At 35.9% G+C, this 15,552-nt stretch overlaps 1 protein-coding gene across 2 annotated transcripts in view; it reads right to left on the minus strand.

Moving 5' to 3' along the window:
* Positions 1-422: 422 nt before the first annotated feature.
* The window catches only part of VRK1 (VRK serine/threonine kinase 1), a 34,686-nt gene continuing 19,556 nt past the window's right edge, over positions 423-15,552 (minus strand). For both annotated transcript variants that reach the window (XM_080345562.1, XM_080345561.1), the window contains exons 12-13: positions 11,615-11,708; positions 423-1,781 (exon numbers count right to left, since the gene is read on the minus strand). In XM_080345562.1, coding sequence (XP_080201688.1) covers positions 1,699-1,781; positions 11,615-11,708 — 177 coding nt within the window. In that variant the 3' untranslated portion in view covers positions 423-1,698. The remainder of the gene's footprint in view (positions 1,782-11,614; positions 11,709-15,552) is intronic.

Raw genomic sequence — 15,552 nt, forward strand, 5'->3', positions numbered from 1 at the left:
TCTGTGTTTGGTGCATTTGGCTTTGGTAGTGTCAAAAGAAAACATGCTCCTTGAAAACTTGGAAAATAAAGAAAGGAAGTTACTAAGAAAAAATAAAACAACAATCAACTAAACTACAAAAGAATGACATTAACTTTGAGTATGCAACACAAGCAAGAGAATACAATACACCTTCCTGACAACAGGTCTTCAGAATAGTGTAACATACTTTTTGAACAAAATGATTAAATGAAGTCATTAAAATGATAGTTTTATTTGAGGAGTTTTAAATATGAGAGAGGCTTTAGCAGTCCTATTTTTACATCTGAAACAAAGAGAATGCTCTGCTTGAAGCTGTCAGCCACACTTTGCTAGTACCCAGGAAAATGAATCTATATATAATAGCAGTCAGAACAGAACTGAGAAGACACTAGACCTTTTAAGTATGTTATTCCAGTTTTATTTCAAAAGAACAGATTCACTTGTTTTCCAAACATAACCTCATCTTCCATTCAGCATTTTATACTACAACACATTTATTTCACTGAGTAGCTACTCAGGTGATACACAAGCAAGCAAGCAGAGCACTGGACATCCACACAAATACACCACCCATTGGCTCATACGGATTCCTTTTGGTTTGCCAAACTTCATAGAGTCATCTCCCTGGTACAAATGATGTTCATGCCCTAATTATATGTATTTTTGCAGTATCTAAATGAAAAGTAGTGGTATTTCATACCAAAACTAAGCATTGCATTTTTTGACTCACAACTCTGAAGACTCAAAGCCAAGCAAGGAAGTTACTTTTTAAGAAAGATTTTGAAAGATCACGTGCTTCTCAAAAATTAATAACAGGTAAACCATTATTTTGTTATGAGAAGCACATGTAAGTTAAGCTTTCACTGGAACTAGATCATTTACAAAGTTATTCTTCATAATTACAACTTTTCAAGCTTTTTCACTCATTCAAAAAGAAAAATCTGAGTGGGGGCAGGAAGGGGCTGAGAATGTACATTGTTTTTCAGTTGGTTCCTTTCCTCGCCCTGGGCCCTATGTCTGAAATGTTGGTCTCTTTCTTTCCAGATAAACTCTGAATAATTGGAAAAGTGATGCAAACAGAAATACTACGCAAAAAATAACTAAAATTCACTACCCATCCTCCAAATAATTGTTTAAACACATTTTATAACAAACTAGAATGCAAGAATGTGGTTTTTTGTCTTATGTTCTGTTTTCAATTCAAACACTTGAGAAATATTTAAAATACGTCCCTATCATTTCAGACCTCATCTCGGTGTACATCTAAGTGACCTCCAGTGAGACCTTATTCAAAATCAGAAGAAATCGGATGCAACACTGCTGTTCCTTGTAGAGTACTCATAATGAAATGAAATAAGGCCTTATTTCTATATTATACAGCAGAAAAAAGCACTTTCTTTTAGTTTGCCTTTAAGATATGAATTCATGTATATAAAGAATAAAAATGCATCCTCACTTCAAAGTTGGCAAAATTTTGCATTACTATTTAAGTATGCATAAATTATGCAAATATTTTAATAAAACATTTATTCTTCAAAAATAGGTACAAAACAGCAGTTCATGTTTTTACAGGATTCATCATTTTAAAAGGAAAGGAAGAGATTCCAGTGCTACAGTAAATGAAAAAAACCCAGAGATCACCCAAAGAGCAACTTAATTTGTTGCTCCATCTATTATTTACTTCTGGACTCTCTTTCTGGTTGCTGTTGTTTTCCTGGGTTTTGGTGAGGTCCTCTTCCGGGTTCTGGTAGCTACTGCATCTACAATCCAAACAAATAAAAGACTTTCTATAAAATAAAATAACAGATATGGATCGCAAGAGAATACGTGAAATCATTCAAGAAGCCAGACCAAATCAAATCATTCATTTAGTTTTGACTAGGGGGGAGGGCACACAGATTACATTGACTCAGAGGAATTAACAACAATTTCTGGGCACTGATTTTCTCCCGAAGAACACATTGTACAATTCAGCTTCTTAAACAGTAGGATTACATGCAGGTAAGACAACTTAATAGCTCATCTTCACCAAAAGATGAAGAATCGGATCCTCATCAAATCACTAACCCTTCCTTCCACCTCATGTGCTAAATTTTAGTTCTGTGATCTCTCCCGGTATTAAGCTATTTTTGGTGCTTTTTGGACCTTGTGCTGAGCTGATCCAGTTCTATAACCTGGCAAAGAACTTTTTTTTGGTCTGGTATTCTCATAGTTTAGTGAATTGCAGCATCTTAGAGCATGTAAGTGGAGCTTAGACAAGGAGAGGGGGAAGACACGCAGGTAGAAAAGAGGAAGATTTTTGTTTAGCAGCATTAAGCTGTTAAATCAGCTCAGCTATCAGTGCAACTTTACCTCAGATTTCAAGCTATTATTTGGCAATATTTTATTAACAGAGGAAACTAGCAGTGCCATCTAAGTAAGATTCTTAACAAACCTGGCAGGCAGGCTATTCAAAGAGACCATAATCACATGCAGTAATAAAAAACTCCCTGCACTTTGATTCTTTCTTGTCCACTAGCAGGAAAGGGGGGAACAACAACAAACCACACACCACCACAGCTCATCTGCATGAATCACATTCAGCTGTAGTCACTTTGAGAAAAAATATTACGTATAATAAAAATCACTATCATTTTCACAAATGCAGTAACAATGAAATGTTCTTCATTTCCTAGTCGTGGTATTTTTTTTCTTTGTTTGTTATTTATTCATTTATTTATTTATTTTTAAATCCTGACTTTCTCCTTGAAGTCACTATGCCCAACTATTTAAGTTCTTGCTTGTAAAACTATATATAACTCTACAGTTCCCGTCAACTTCTTCATCTGCATTACTGACAAAGAAAAAAAGGTAAAATTGGGTTTCATGGAAGTCCTTGAGAAAGAAGAAGCTGTTTGCATAAGACAACAGCCTTGGAGTGGTATGAGTCACTGATCGGTGGAGCTCAATGAGTAAATGCAGGGGAAAGCAAAGAGGCAAAGAACAATGCAAAACAAACCAAAATAGTCTTGAATCTACCCAAAACCAAAAAGCACATCAAGAAAAGCAACAAGCTATTGCAAACAGTTTTGCTTCTGTGTTTGTTCAATTTAACGTAACTTAATTTACTCTTAAAGTGTTGATTTGAAATGAAAAATAGCAAAATAAACCATTCCTGAAAGTGAAATGGAGAATGAAAAAAAATATTCTTGTTCCTTATTTGTCCAAAAGCTCTTTTTGCATTCAACATACATCTTTAAGGAAAAAAAAAAAAAAATAAAACAAACAAAACCAAACAAACAAACACAACAACAACCAAAAAAAACCCAACCAACAAACAAACAAAAGCCAGCTCTGGTAACTGTCTCTCACTGAGCAGCGCAGCTTCACCAGATCTGTTCTGCCAAAACACATCCTTGCAACTGCTACGTAAAAATCAATTATTCTGGTTACCTTTACAAGTATTGGTAGCTAAAAGCTATACAAGCAGGTATCATAGACTAAAGTAGTAACTTAACTATATAAATCATTCCTTCTCCCAGCTAAATTCTGGTTTATCTTCAAGAATTAGTTTGTACTTTTCCAAGTCACAAAATATTTTAGCTACTATAATTGTGAATTCTAGCAACAGACATGTGTTATGCATTTTCAAATTGAGTTTTAGTGGTATGTAGCTTTCTCCCTGGAATCTTTGTATTGCCACAGAAAGCAGAAAATGACCAAAGTTTTCTCTTCAAGAAAGACCAATAAACCTGATCTTTTCCCCTTTCATTTATCTTCATCCATTTTGACTGAGGTAATTGTGATTTTTCTTCTCATTCAATCATAGACCATATAATCATATGCTGCAAAGACATCAAATTTATGTTCTATTATCAGATAGACTGTCAATACAAAAATGATGACCTTAATCAGGAAAATACTACAAGTGTTCGTTTATAGGGAAAAAACTGATGAGTTATCAGATTTTCATGTTTGTTTCTCAGGAATATCATATTTCTTGGTAGTCATGGACAATACGAGCAGTTGAAGCTTACTAATTCCTAATTCAGTAAGAGCTTATCCATGTCTAGTTGCTTACACTGGAACACCAAAAAGAAGGAGCGAGCTACCCTGGCTTGGATTTTTCCTTTATTGTATTAATGACTTCTTTTCAAGGCTTTTCTAAACAAACCATGATCATGGCAAATCTCTACTTTAAACATAACAAAAGCAATCCATGTCATGTTTTTTTTTATTCATAATTTCAGCTTAAACAGCAGAAATATTCTCTTAAGCTCTTTGATTAAGTTATGTTCAACTCAGAGTGACTGCTCTCGACCCACGTTTAGCTTCAAAAGTTTGCAGCTATTACTAAACTGAAGGCCTTTCTGTACCGAAATCTCGTCTGAATTTTCAAAATGAGTTAGCCTGGTAACATATATTGCCCTGTCTCCACACACTTTTCTTCTGGGAGAAATGTCAATTCTGTTTCTGAAAACAGGAGAAGTCCTGTGTGGGCAGCACCAAATGAGGACACAAACAAAGCTATTACAAGCAAAGGAGAGGATTTTTATAAAGCACATTAAACTGAATTAGGTTGAAACAGCAATTTAAATGAGGAAGAATTATATAGGCAAAAATAAACCAGATGGTGTCACTGCACAGCTTGTTTTGAGACTGGAACAAAGTTCGGCAGAGGCATAAAGAGTCCCACAGGCTCTAGAGGAATTATTAGACAAGTTGACTCTGATATCTGATCCTCTCTGTGCAAACAGTACTATAAAGCAACTTTACAGAAGAAACTCAGCAGTATCATGTGTAGTTTTGGGCTCTATCCTTCAAGGAAGTTCTGAGAAAAATGGAAAAAAAAAAATCAGGAGTGGTGATCATAGTTTCCAGCTCTCTAATAAAACAAAAAAATAAAAGGAATTGAACTAGTTTATCTGAAGAAAGGAGGAAAAAAAAGGGAAGAGCGATGTGATGGTGCAGCCTTTTGTACTCATCAAATGTGCAAAAGGTTGCCACATAAAATGAGAGCAATTTTCATGTCTACAGTGGATAGGACAACAAAAAAGCTTAAGGGAAATTCATATTAGGTACAAAATTATCAGAAGAAAATATTCTGCTTTCTCAAAGTCTTTTTAGTAGTAAGGATAGTTAAGTATTACAAGTGGTGTTGAGCAGGGATGCTTTAGAAAACTAATCATAGAGCTTTTGATAGAAAAATATCGGTATACATCAATATTAACAGAGATATAGATACATAAGCTTGTCCTTAGGCTGGTGTATATAGCAGATCACCTCCTGATGTCCCTTTTCATCTTGTTTTCTGTTTTTACATACGCTGTTTCAGAAACACATAAATCTTACCCGTAAGAGAAAGCTACAATTAAGTCAAAAAGTGAACATTTCTATAAAATAACAGAGGTCCTCTTTTCTCCGCAGTTCTCTTCTCTACAAAAATTTGGAAATATGATTCAGGAAAAAGAACAGAGAGATGAATGAAAATATGGACTTGTATTCCAGGAAATATATGATTGCAGAGTGGAGAGGAGAAAGAATAAAGTTGGTAGAGTTGTGGGATAGGGTTTGAGTTAAGGTATTCTGTGTTTCCAAGTCCTCTGTTTCCTGCAACAAATCAATTCAATACATTTCCATGTGATAATGTGAAAAAACACTGGGGCACAAAAATGTATAATTTGATTACTTTATGCCTGTTTATTTCCTAAATAAAACATTGAATCTATGATTGTTCTTTTAAAAATTTTAACGTAAAACTGTTGCACATGAAATTCAAGCTGATTTACTTCTAAAAATTGCTTTACTGAAGACATTCCAAAACAAAATTGTACATACACATGTAAGCCAGTAGTCACATGCAGCATGTATTTAAAAACAGCCCAGCAATTTGCAGGAGGAACAAAGTTTAATTCAAATAATATTACTTGCAATCTTGAAAAAGCTTGGTTGCCTGTAAAAATTGGAGTAACTGCAGTATAATTTTCCTTTCCTTTCTTTTCCTTTCCTTTCCTTTCCAAATTTTATACCTGAGTTTGAATCGCAACACTTACTTGTTCAGCATGCTGCAATGCATCTTCAGGTCACGGAAAAACAACAAAAAAGCAGACATCACTTTTACTCTTCAACTACTTAGTTCTACATGTAAAGTCATTATACAAAACCTTATCCCACAGAAAATTTTCCTTAGGTGTTTTGTTCTGTTTTAACTTAGTACTTTTTATTGGCAGTAAACAAGAGAAAGTCCCAAGAAGCGTAACATGGAACTTAAATGTATTTACATTTCAAACTTAAACACATTTAAGTGCTAGAAGTGGTCTGAAGACGTTGCACAGAAAAACAAGCTTAAAAGATAATGGAAGACTAAGTAGAAAACTGTGTTCCAAGCAGACACAGGAGCAAACAGGAACACACTTATTCTTTACATCTTGAACATTAATTTTGACTCTTCGTTATTGTAATTTGCACATGTTCAAGGTGCTTCTTAGTGTATTTGGCACTTGCAAATTGTCACAGAAAACCATTATTCAGGAAGAACCACAAGGATATATTTGTTTTATATCTAATTTTTTTAACCTTCCTACCCATAGTATTTAAGGACCTTTATACTTAAATACCACTTCCTATCACATCTTTTCCAATTTAAATAGCTTCCGAGATCCTCAAACAATTTTGAGAGACGCCTAAAAAAGACTGATTACTTCATGTTGTGTTTGAGTATACGTAATGCAGAATACAGAAGCAAGTTTGTCAACATTTCTGACAACCCAGAGCAGTGTTTCTCTGCTCAAAAACCTGAATCTTCCTGTTAACTTCTAGATACAACATAGCAGCACATGCTTTTAACTTCTAAAACCAGATCACATAACTCTCACACTAGAACATTTAACTTGCAGCACCCCCAAGACAGGTAACGGTAGGCTAGGAATGGTGCAGAAAGGGACAGATCTTTTGGTGGATACACTGTTTTAACACTAATAGCCACTTACTCCTGGAGTACCTTACCAATACAGATGTATGCAGGTAATTGTAACTACTGCACAGTACAGGTTTTGCTGAAAATGTTTGTATTAGGGTTTAAAAACAAGAGGTAAAGAAATCTACCTGTAATGTGGGCATTGGTGTGAAGCAGAAAGACAAGTAACAAATTGGCACCATAAACAACCTCAGAAGAAATGCATGATTTGTTTTCTCCTAAAGCTTGATGACAAGACCAATAATTCTCTAAATATAAAAATGAGCCTAAAAGTAGATTTAATCCAATTTAAAGTAATAAATCTTGTGTGAATAAGGAAAAAAAAAAAGATTTCTAAGACAACAACCCACATACTGATTTATGCAAAGCCATGCAATGCAAATAAACATAAAGCTAAGTATCTATTAATTGAGAAACACTATTAAACCTCCACTTAGGAATGCCTTCTAACCAATCAACCAGTATGACTGTTTTTTATGTCAGAGCTGTTCACAAAGTTCTTTATTTATACTGTAAGAGTAACCTAAGATCCCAGTTAGGGCCTTACCATACTGGATCATACCCAGCAATACAGACATGCATAATTCCTACCCCTGGCAGTCCTGACCATTAAAAAAAAACACTGTACTTTCATTGTCATGTTTACTTGAGTATTTCTCTCTATACTGTCCCACTTAATAAAACCTAAAATTATTAAAAAAAAAAAAAAACACATTAGAAACTAAAAAAGCTCGTGTAAAAAAAAAAAAAAAAGAAAATCTATTCTAAAATACATATACATATATATATATATGTATATATTTCTATAACCCAATCTTCATCAACCCCAACATTAAAGAAGACTGCCAGTGGCAGAGTTCTACCTCTGTTGGTAACTTTGAAGCTGGGATTATTTACAAATTTTCATTAAGCTCTTATTTTTCCATCATTTATGCCACACTCACAGTTCCCTATACTAGCTGCCTATTCCATACAAACTGGTTAAAAACAAGCATATTAGTCCTATTAATATCATACAGTACACCGCTGCATAAGTGTTGTTGGATATATACAGTGTATGCCAAAATTTGGTGTTCTGCTTTAATAGTATCATCACTTATAAGCCTGGATATTTTATTATCATACATGAAGGCAGCTAATAACTGAAAACAGAGCTGTAACAGAGGGTGAGAAAACCTTTTTGTTTAAATACAAATAATCTCTTCTGATTGCATTTTGCCTGGTGGACAGACATTAACTAATATACTTCAGCATCATCCATATTACTTTAAAAAGGGTACCTCTTAAAATTCCAACTTTCAGGAAAGCATTTGAGTTCCAGTTATCAGAGGGAAGAAAAAAAGAAAGAGACTGATAAAATGCTAATTTAAATTAAAAACAATTTAAGAATTCCACAAAATTTGTGCATCTTATTTTGGAAGTATAACACAGCTTGTTTCTTGAGGACTTTCTGAAATTATCTTTATGAAAAGGAGAATGTAACACCCTCCTCTCGCTTGCCAGCTCCAGAAACACCAATGGCTGACATGATTGAAACAGATGGCCTTGGCTGAACTCATCTGCAGTGGCCACACTGTGAACAACCTGGGGAGCAGGCGGAAGAAGCAAGAACTTCAAGACACCCATGTTTCTCATTCCTGTTCTTTCTTCCTCCCCTCCCAAGCCTGGGGGCTCCCCAGCCCCAGCAGATTCAGTTACTGGCAGAGCCCCTGTAGCCACTGAGCACCCTGGAGGACTCAACTGCTGCACGGCTGATTGGGATCCTTGTGGGGCGACTAATCTTTTGGGCTGTATTAGACAAACTGCACAGCCAGATGTGGTTAATGCTGAGCAGCTGAACAGCAAGAGGCTGCGTAGCTCTTCTTGCCACCATTTTAAGAGCAAATACTTATGAGATGTTCTTTGACCACCTGAAGAGTAACCTATCTGGCCATATTTATTCCCTTTTAGAAACCAATAAAATAATATTTCACAAACTTTTAAATTGTTTCTGTATGTCTAAACCTCAATTTCTATAATTAAGAGGTATCAAGAAATTATCCATTTTACTGGTCAATAAACTTCAGGATTTTTTTTTTAGTCACAGGACTGATCACATAAAAGAGAAACAAGTCCCTGGTAAACATAAAACCTCAGATTTAACAGAGTTTTATGTTTTTCTACAATAATCAGCTATTTTCAATTTATCAAAAGCATAAAAAAAAATCATAAGATTATGAAACAGTTGCCCTTTCCTTCAACACAGATTTATGAATCATGTAATAAGGGGCAAAGTTTTTAATTCTGAATCTGGAGAGAACAAAATGAGTAAGCACATGTATCACTTTTCACCTGAAATCATTTTATATACTACCCCCACTCGGTATTCATTCAATTGGGTAGTATAAAAAGGTGAAAATAGAACCATTTCACCCTTAACTCTACTGAACTGGTAAGAGGAGGTTTAAATTTAAGCTTATTTTAACCACTGGATGCTGAAAATACATATAGCTTCCCAAATACCTTCACTTAGTCTGAATAAACTTAGCATTTACAAAAAGCTGATGCTACTACTTAGATTACAATTCTTCAAATTCTTTTTCATCTCTGAGAATGTCAACCTACAATCCCAGGAAAAAAATAAGTATAAAATATAATATGAAATTAAGTGTATGCTGTCTATGTGTATCAAATCACAACCAGAAAACAGTCAGCTGCATTAAATAATTTGTTATAAGGTCTTAAAATCTAAAATGCTAAAACTGCGAACACCATTATCATAACAAATAATTGTATTTCCTTGAAAGAAAATATACTCTAATTAACACTTTTGCAGCCACTGACAGACGGGAAAATTCATAATAAACTGAAGTCAACAATTCAAAAGGCATTCAAATAAGAGAAATAATCACTGATTTTGATGATCAAATTCTACCATGCAAACAGCTGAAAATGAACAGAGCAGTGTCACCTGCAATAACATCAGCTTAATTACTTATACTTTGTACCATACTGTTTGAGTAAATACACTAGGATAAATCTATAACTTACCAATAACATTACTGTCTTTGAAATGCTACATTTCCCATTCTGCCATTCTTCTTCATCAAACATTTTTTTAAACAAGTGGATTTGTTTTGGGGTAGACTCTAGTGCTATGCTTTATTACTACTTGACCATGACAACATCTGGTCTTTTACTTAAAAGTCCAAATCAAAAGCTCTGTAGTAAAAATATCTTTGCAATTACTTGAATTCAGTTCATCTCTACATGAAGGAGTTAGAAGGTTAGATCCAGAAAACAGTGTGACTGGACGCTCACCATGAGCTTATCTTATATAGACCTACTGAAGATTTCTGATCTTGGACTTAAAATAATCCTGCTTTATCTGCCTATGATTTTTTACAGGCGACACTGAAACTATGCCAAATTACCTGAAAAGTAGCTTCAGCATTTCCTATCCTTATAGCTGATCCTTTCCTTGACTTTAAATACACTCACTCTTGGAAGCTGCTGCTGCTAGCCCCTGGTTTAACACACTGTGATGAAGAAGTCCTGAGGAGTCAGCATATTCTGACAGCGAATTGGGCACGGACAAAAATGAGAATGGAGGAGAGAAAATGAACGACAGCAAAAGAACAGGGTGCAACTACCAATTTTTATCACCTAGCATTTTTACCAGCTTTAGGCAGCATATAATTGGAGAGTAGACCTTTCTTACACATAAAGTTTAAATACTTCAATTTTATTAGAGCTGATCTGAAAAGAAATAATGAAAGACAAAAAGCACTTGAATTGCTAAAGGTAAATGGCTGTATTTGGTATATGTGGCCATGTGGCAGGGTTTTGGTAAGCTGGGGTCACAGCTATTGGATTGGCATCTGTGGGAAGAGGCCCTGTGCCCAACAGCCCATTCTACCCAGACTAAGCCACTGTAGGCTAATGTTGAGCCCAACTTGTTTGTGGCACCTCTGTGAAAACATTTGAGAGAGAAAAAACAGTGGACAGGCAGGGGCTGGTGGTGCAGGGAGGAGAAAAACAGCAGAGGGCAGAGGGAACACCAAGGTCAGAGGAGGAGATGGTGCTCCACAGCACTGGAGCAGATATTCCCTGGAGCTCAAGGAGGACCCAGGATGGATCAGATATCCTCTGCAACTCAGGGGAGAGTCCACACTGGACCAGATTAATATTTCCTGAAGGAATCAGAGCACTTTTTTTCTGAAGGACTGCAGCCCAAGAGAGGGAGCCCACACTGGAGGAGGGGAAAAATGTGAGGCGGAAGGAGCAGCAGAGAGAAAATGCTGTGTACTGACCACAACACATGTCCTCTCCCTGCCCCTGCAGTACTCAGGGCTATGCAAAGAACTCTAGAATGAGGAAGCTGAGCTTGGGATAAGAGCAAGGAAATATGTTGGTTTAATGTTTGCCTTTGTTACTACCCAAACTACTTTTAGTTGGCAATGAATTAGTTTTCCCCAAGTTGAACCTGTTTTTCCTACAACAGTAAGTGGTAAGCAATCTCCCCATCTTTGTATTGACCCAAGAGTTTTCTCAACTTAATTTTCTCCTTCTGTGCCACTAGGGAGGAGAGGGAGCAATTGGGTGGGAGACTGACCCTTAGCCAGTACATGGGACTGTGACAATGATCTTTTGACTCACTAGAAGAAGTAGGTTTCTTCCTTTGTGGACTTCCTGCATCTTCCAGTTCTGCTTCAGTGCTCTCATTGGTCACAGCTGCTGCCTTTCTTTTTTTCTAGAAAGGAAAAAAAAAAAGGGGGGGGGGGGGCAACTGAAGTCAAGAGCATAAAAGACAACACAAACTAGAAAACACCTCATCCTCACAAGGTATTCTCCAATTTTAAGCATTACAAAATGTCTCCAGCTGTAGAGAAAGTTTATTCATACATTAATACCAGAATACTAGTACTAGGAAATATACAATTTAAATTTCGGCTCCCCTATCTGCAGATCACTTTAGGAGTTGAAATTTTAACATATGAAAACATTTTTTTGTGATCAAAACTTTTTTTTTTTTATTTACATTAAATAACTGGTACAAAAGGAGCAATCTGGAAAATCTTAAAGAACACAGAAAAACATTTTACCCAAAGTCAAAGTTAATTGCTTTTTTAAAAGCAATTACACCTCATTAAATTCAAGTTTATCTGGATCCTTGCTTCTTAAGGCTTTCTTTGCACAGCTGAAAAGTAGCTAACACCCACTGACAGTACATTATTATTTTTTTCTAATGGCAACTATGGGTTCTGTTCCAAAGAGAGATACTTGATAAAGCTGAACTCTACTCAAGCCACATTATCTTAAAGCTGCTAAATGAGTAGAACTGTTATCTGCATATTACAATTAATCTTGCTATTGCAAAGTATCCCTAAGGCAGTTATGGAAAGATTCTTCTAAAGCCAGATGATTTTTGCAAAGGATGAGTTGACCTGTATCTGTATTAGACAGAAATTATAGCTTCGATGAACACTGGGAGAGTTTATCTTTTCCTTTTTTTATTTTTTTTTTTTTTTTAACTGTATGAGACTAGAGCTTTACCAATACAGCTTTAAAAGTGGCTACAACTTCACATGGCTCATGAGAGAAGGGGAGAGTGCATTACATCTTTCCTTTCCAAAGTGTTGCTTCATGATTACCATCAACCCTGCTGGGCTGAACAGATTGGTTCGATAATTACATACAATAACTGCAGTGGGCAGGTAACCCTCAGCTGGCACAGGGCAGCTCCCCTGTGAGAACTTCCATATGCAAACCGCACTGATGGAGTGCATTAGGTACATCTTTCCTGCCAGTGCACAGGCCTGATTACCGCCAGCCAAGACTCCAAGGTTAGCATGTCAGCAGATTTGTGATGCATTAGGCAGGAATAAACACAGACACTTTTGTTCATTCTGACCAAAATTAAGGAGGACTATTTCAGTGCTGTACTGCTTTTATGTGAGAGATAATGCATTCCTCCCAATTGTACTAGAAAACACTTGAAATGCTCATCAGGAAAACGGATATCCAATACACACTACACAAAAGCAAAATACATTTATCTTGTTTCCAAGCTTATGTAATAAGAAGTGGTTTCTTAATCTTGATGCAGGTGAATTACATAGCCATCAAAATCAGACAGCATTCATCTGGCACAAGCAACACCTGCACATCTGAAGCTGAACATCAAATCACTAAGATCCATATTTTTCCAGTTTAATTTACTCCCAATATTTCCCAGCAACTCTTCCGCACTAAACAAAAGACATAGTCCTTGCCCTAAATAATTTAGTCAAGAGCTCCAGATACTTCCTTCGACAGACAGCACTGCTAGCTTCTTGTTTTGCTAGAACTATTATAAAATACCACATACACAAACCAACATGCATTCACTACACACACAAACACAAAACAAAACAACAAACAAACCACACACCATAAACCCCACACAGACACCACACAAAACAAAACCTCCAGCAGAACTGTGGACTGTGTTTCATTTACTTATACATCTGGGGAAACTGAAGTCACAATATAGAAAATAAAATGTTAACTTTTAATTTAGCAGACATCTGTGAGTTTTAGCCAGATAACAATACTGGAGAATGACTGAGATTGCAGAACAACTTTGTTTATATGCAACATCTAATGCACATTGTGGCTCAATTAGCTATACAAGCTGAAAACACAGGAGAATCCTACATTCTAAGAATTTATTTACACAGAAGCTAGAAATATTGTCTCCTAGCTATGAAACAGCATAATTTCATAACACTGTTTTAAGAAAGTATTACGGAAGATTGCCTCAAAGGAATTGAAGAGTGTCTTAAGTCTGTTCTGATTAAAAGATCAGTACAGCCAAAATACCATAAATATTCTATATTAGAGGTCACCATCTTCTCAAGCATGGATGCCAGACCACATTTTTCTTTTCTACACTAGACATTAAACATGCCAAAAGAAATTCAGCACGTGCTAGAAGACCCTGGCAAGATGACAGAGGCAAGACGCTACTGATCAATGGTAAATTATCTTTTTGGAGAGCAGTTTCTAACAGTTTGGAATCTGGAACTTATCTTTAAAACACTGAATCATCAACTTGAGCTTCCTGTCACAGATGAAAATACATATAAATTTAGTTAGCATTCTATGTTCTTCCTTTCTTTCTCTGTGTATCAACGTGCCCTGTTATTCTCACCTAGAACAAATCATCCTCCTGTTCTCAGGGCCTTTCCTGTTGCAAGAAAACCCTACTAGCATGAGTTCCCAAACATATATTCTGGGAAGGGAAGCACACTGCTGAAGACCCTCTTTCCATTAATTTTTGAAGAAAAATACAAAATCTGCCCCTGGAAGGAGGACTGACACAATCTATTCTTTGACCCCAGCCTACACCACATCTGTTAGAAGGCCTAGAAAATCCAACATAAAAGGAAGAATCATCTGTCCTGTTACTTGGTCAAAATCAAGCAAAGGTATGTCAACCTCATCTCAAACACACATTCTGTCTGGACACTCTAGCAGTAGCTGCCATGGGTAGCATGAAGTCCATTGTGATATGAAGCAGACAGCTGAAAACTTTTATTCAAATGGGCCAGTAACACTCACTGGTTTATGTAAGTGTTTGAACATATGCTGACCATGCTTATGTTTCCTCAAAGCTGAACAAAACAACAAAAAAAGAAACCCCCACAAAATAAAACAGCCAACTCCTAGTTGATGATAATAGGTAACAACCTATGGAAAAGTATCATCCCACCCTTTGGGAATGGTCTTGACTGATATTAACTAAAGAATTAAGAATTTTGAAGTTTTATTCCATTGGAAACATGCACCAGCAATCTCTGCTGGAGAAGGACATTAACGGTCACAGATGTTTGCTCTGCAGCAGGCCAACTCATGGAGCAAAGAAACCAGCCGATCATTAAAAACAGATTTTTTTTTAATTTTTTTTTTCCCCCCAAAACACAGGTCTCAAGCCACATTGATCCACAAGGGAACAGAAGAACTCTCCTTTTAGACAGACCTTTATACTAATATTTTCTGCTGAGCTGAGTGTAAAGATCATGGCTGTACGATTTTAGCAAAAGTACTATTTAATGGGCAAAAACAAGTAAGAAAAATAATACCTATATCCTATATCCTTAGAAGACTTTAAAATCCTATAACTGGTTTTCTTTTGTGCTTTATGTCCCTCTTTAACACACTGTTGATCATGTCAGTAAGCAGGTGGAATTCTTGTAGTATTAGCCTGTATTATAATTCTCAGTTCCCTGGTTCATGCTAAAGAAACCAATTAATTGACCACCTGTTATTAACAAATACAAATAAACAGGTAATAAATGCAGTCTGAACTATGGGATAATATTTATTGTTCCATACAGTTGGACTCAACAATCTTAAAGGTCTTTTCCAACCTAAATGATTCGATCATTATTATATCATTTTTTATTGTTATTATAAACAGTTTTAACGTATGATTTCCCTAAGGCTTAAAAAGTTCTTATGCGGTATTCAAATGAGAGTCCAAATCTAGGGTTTAAGGCTTTTTAAATACAGAAAATAAAATACCCCATGCCTACCACTACAGTTAAGACTCA

Source organism: Nesoenas mayeri, assembly GCF_963082525.1.
Source record: "Nesoenas mayeri genome assembly, chromosome: 5".
NCBI classification, from domain to species: domain Eukaryota; kingdom Metazoa; phylum Chordata; class Aves; order Columbiformes; family Columbidae; genus Nesoenas; species Nesoenas mayeri.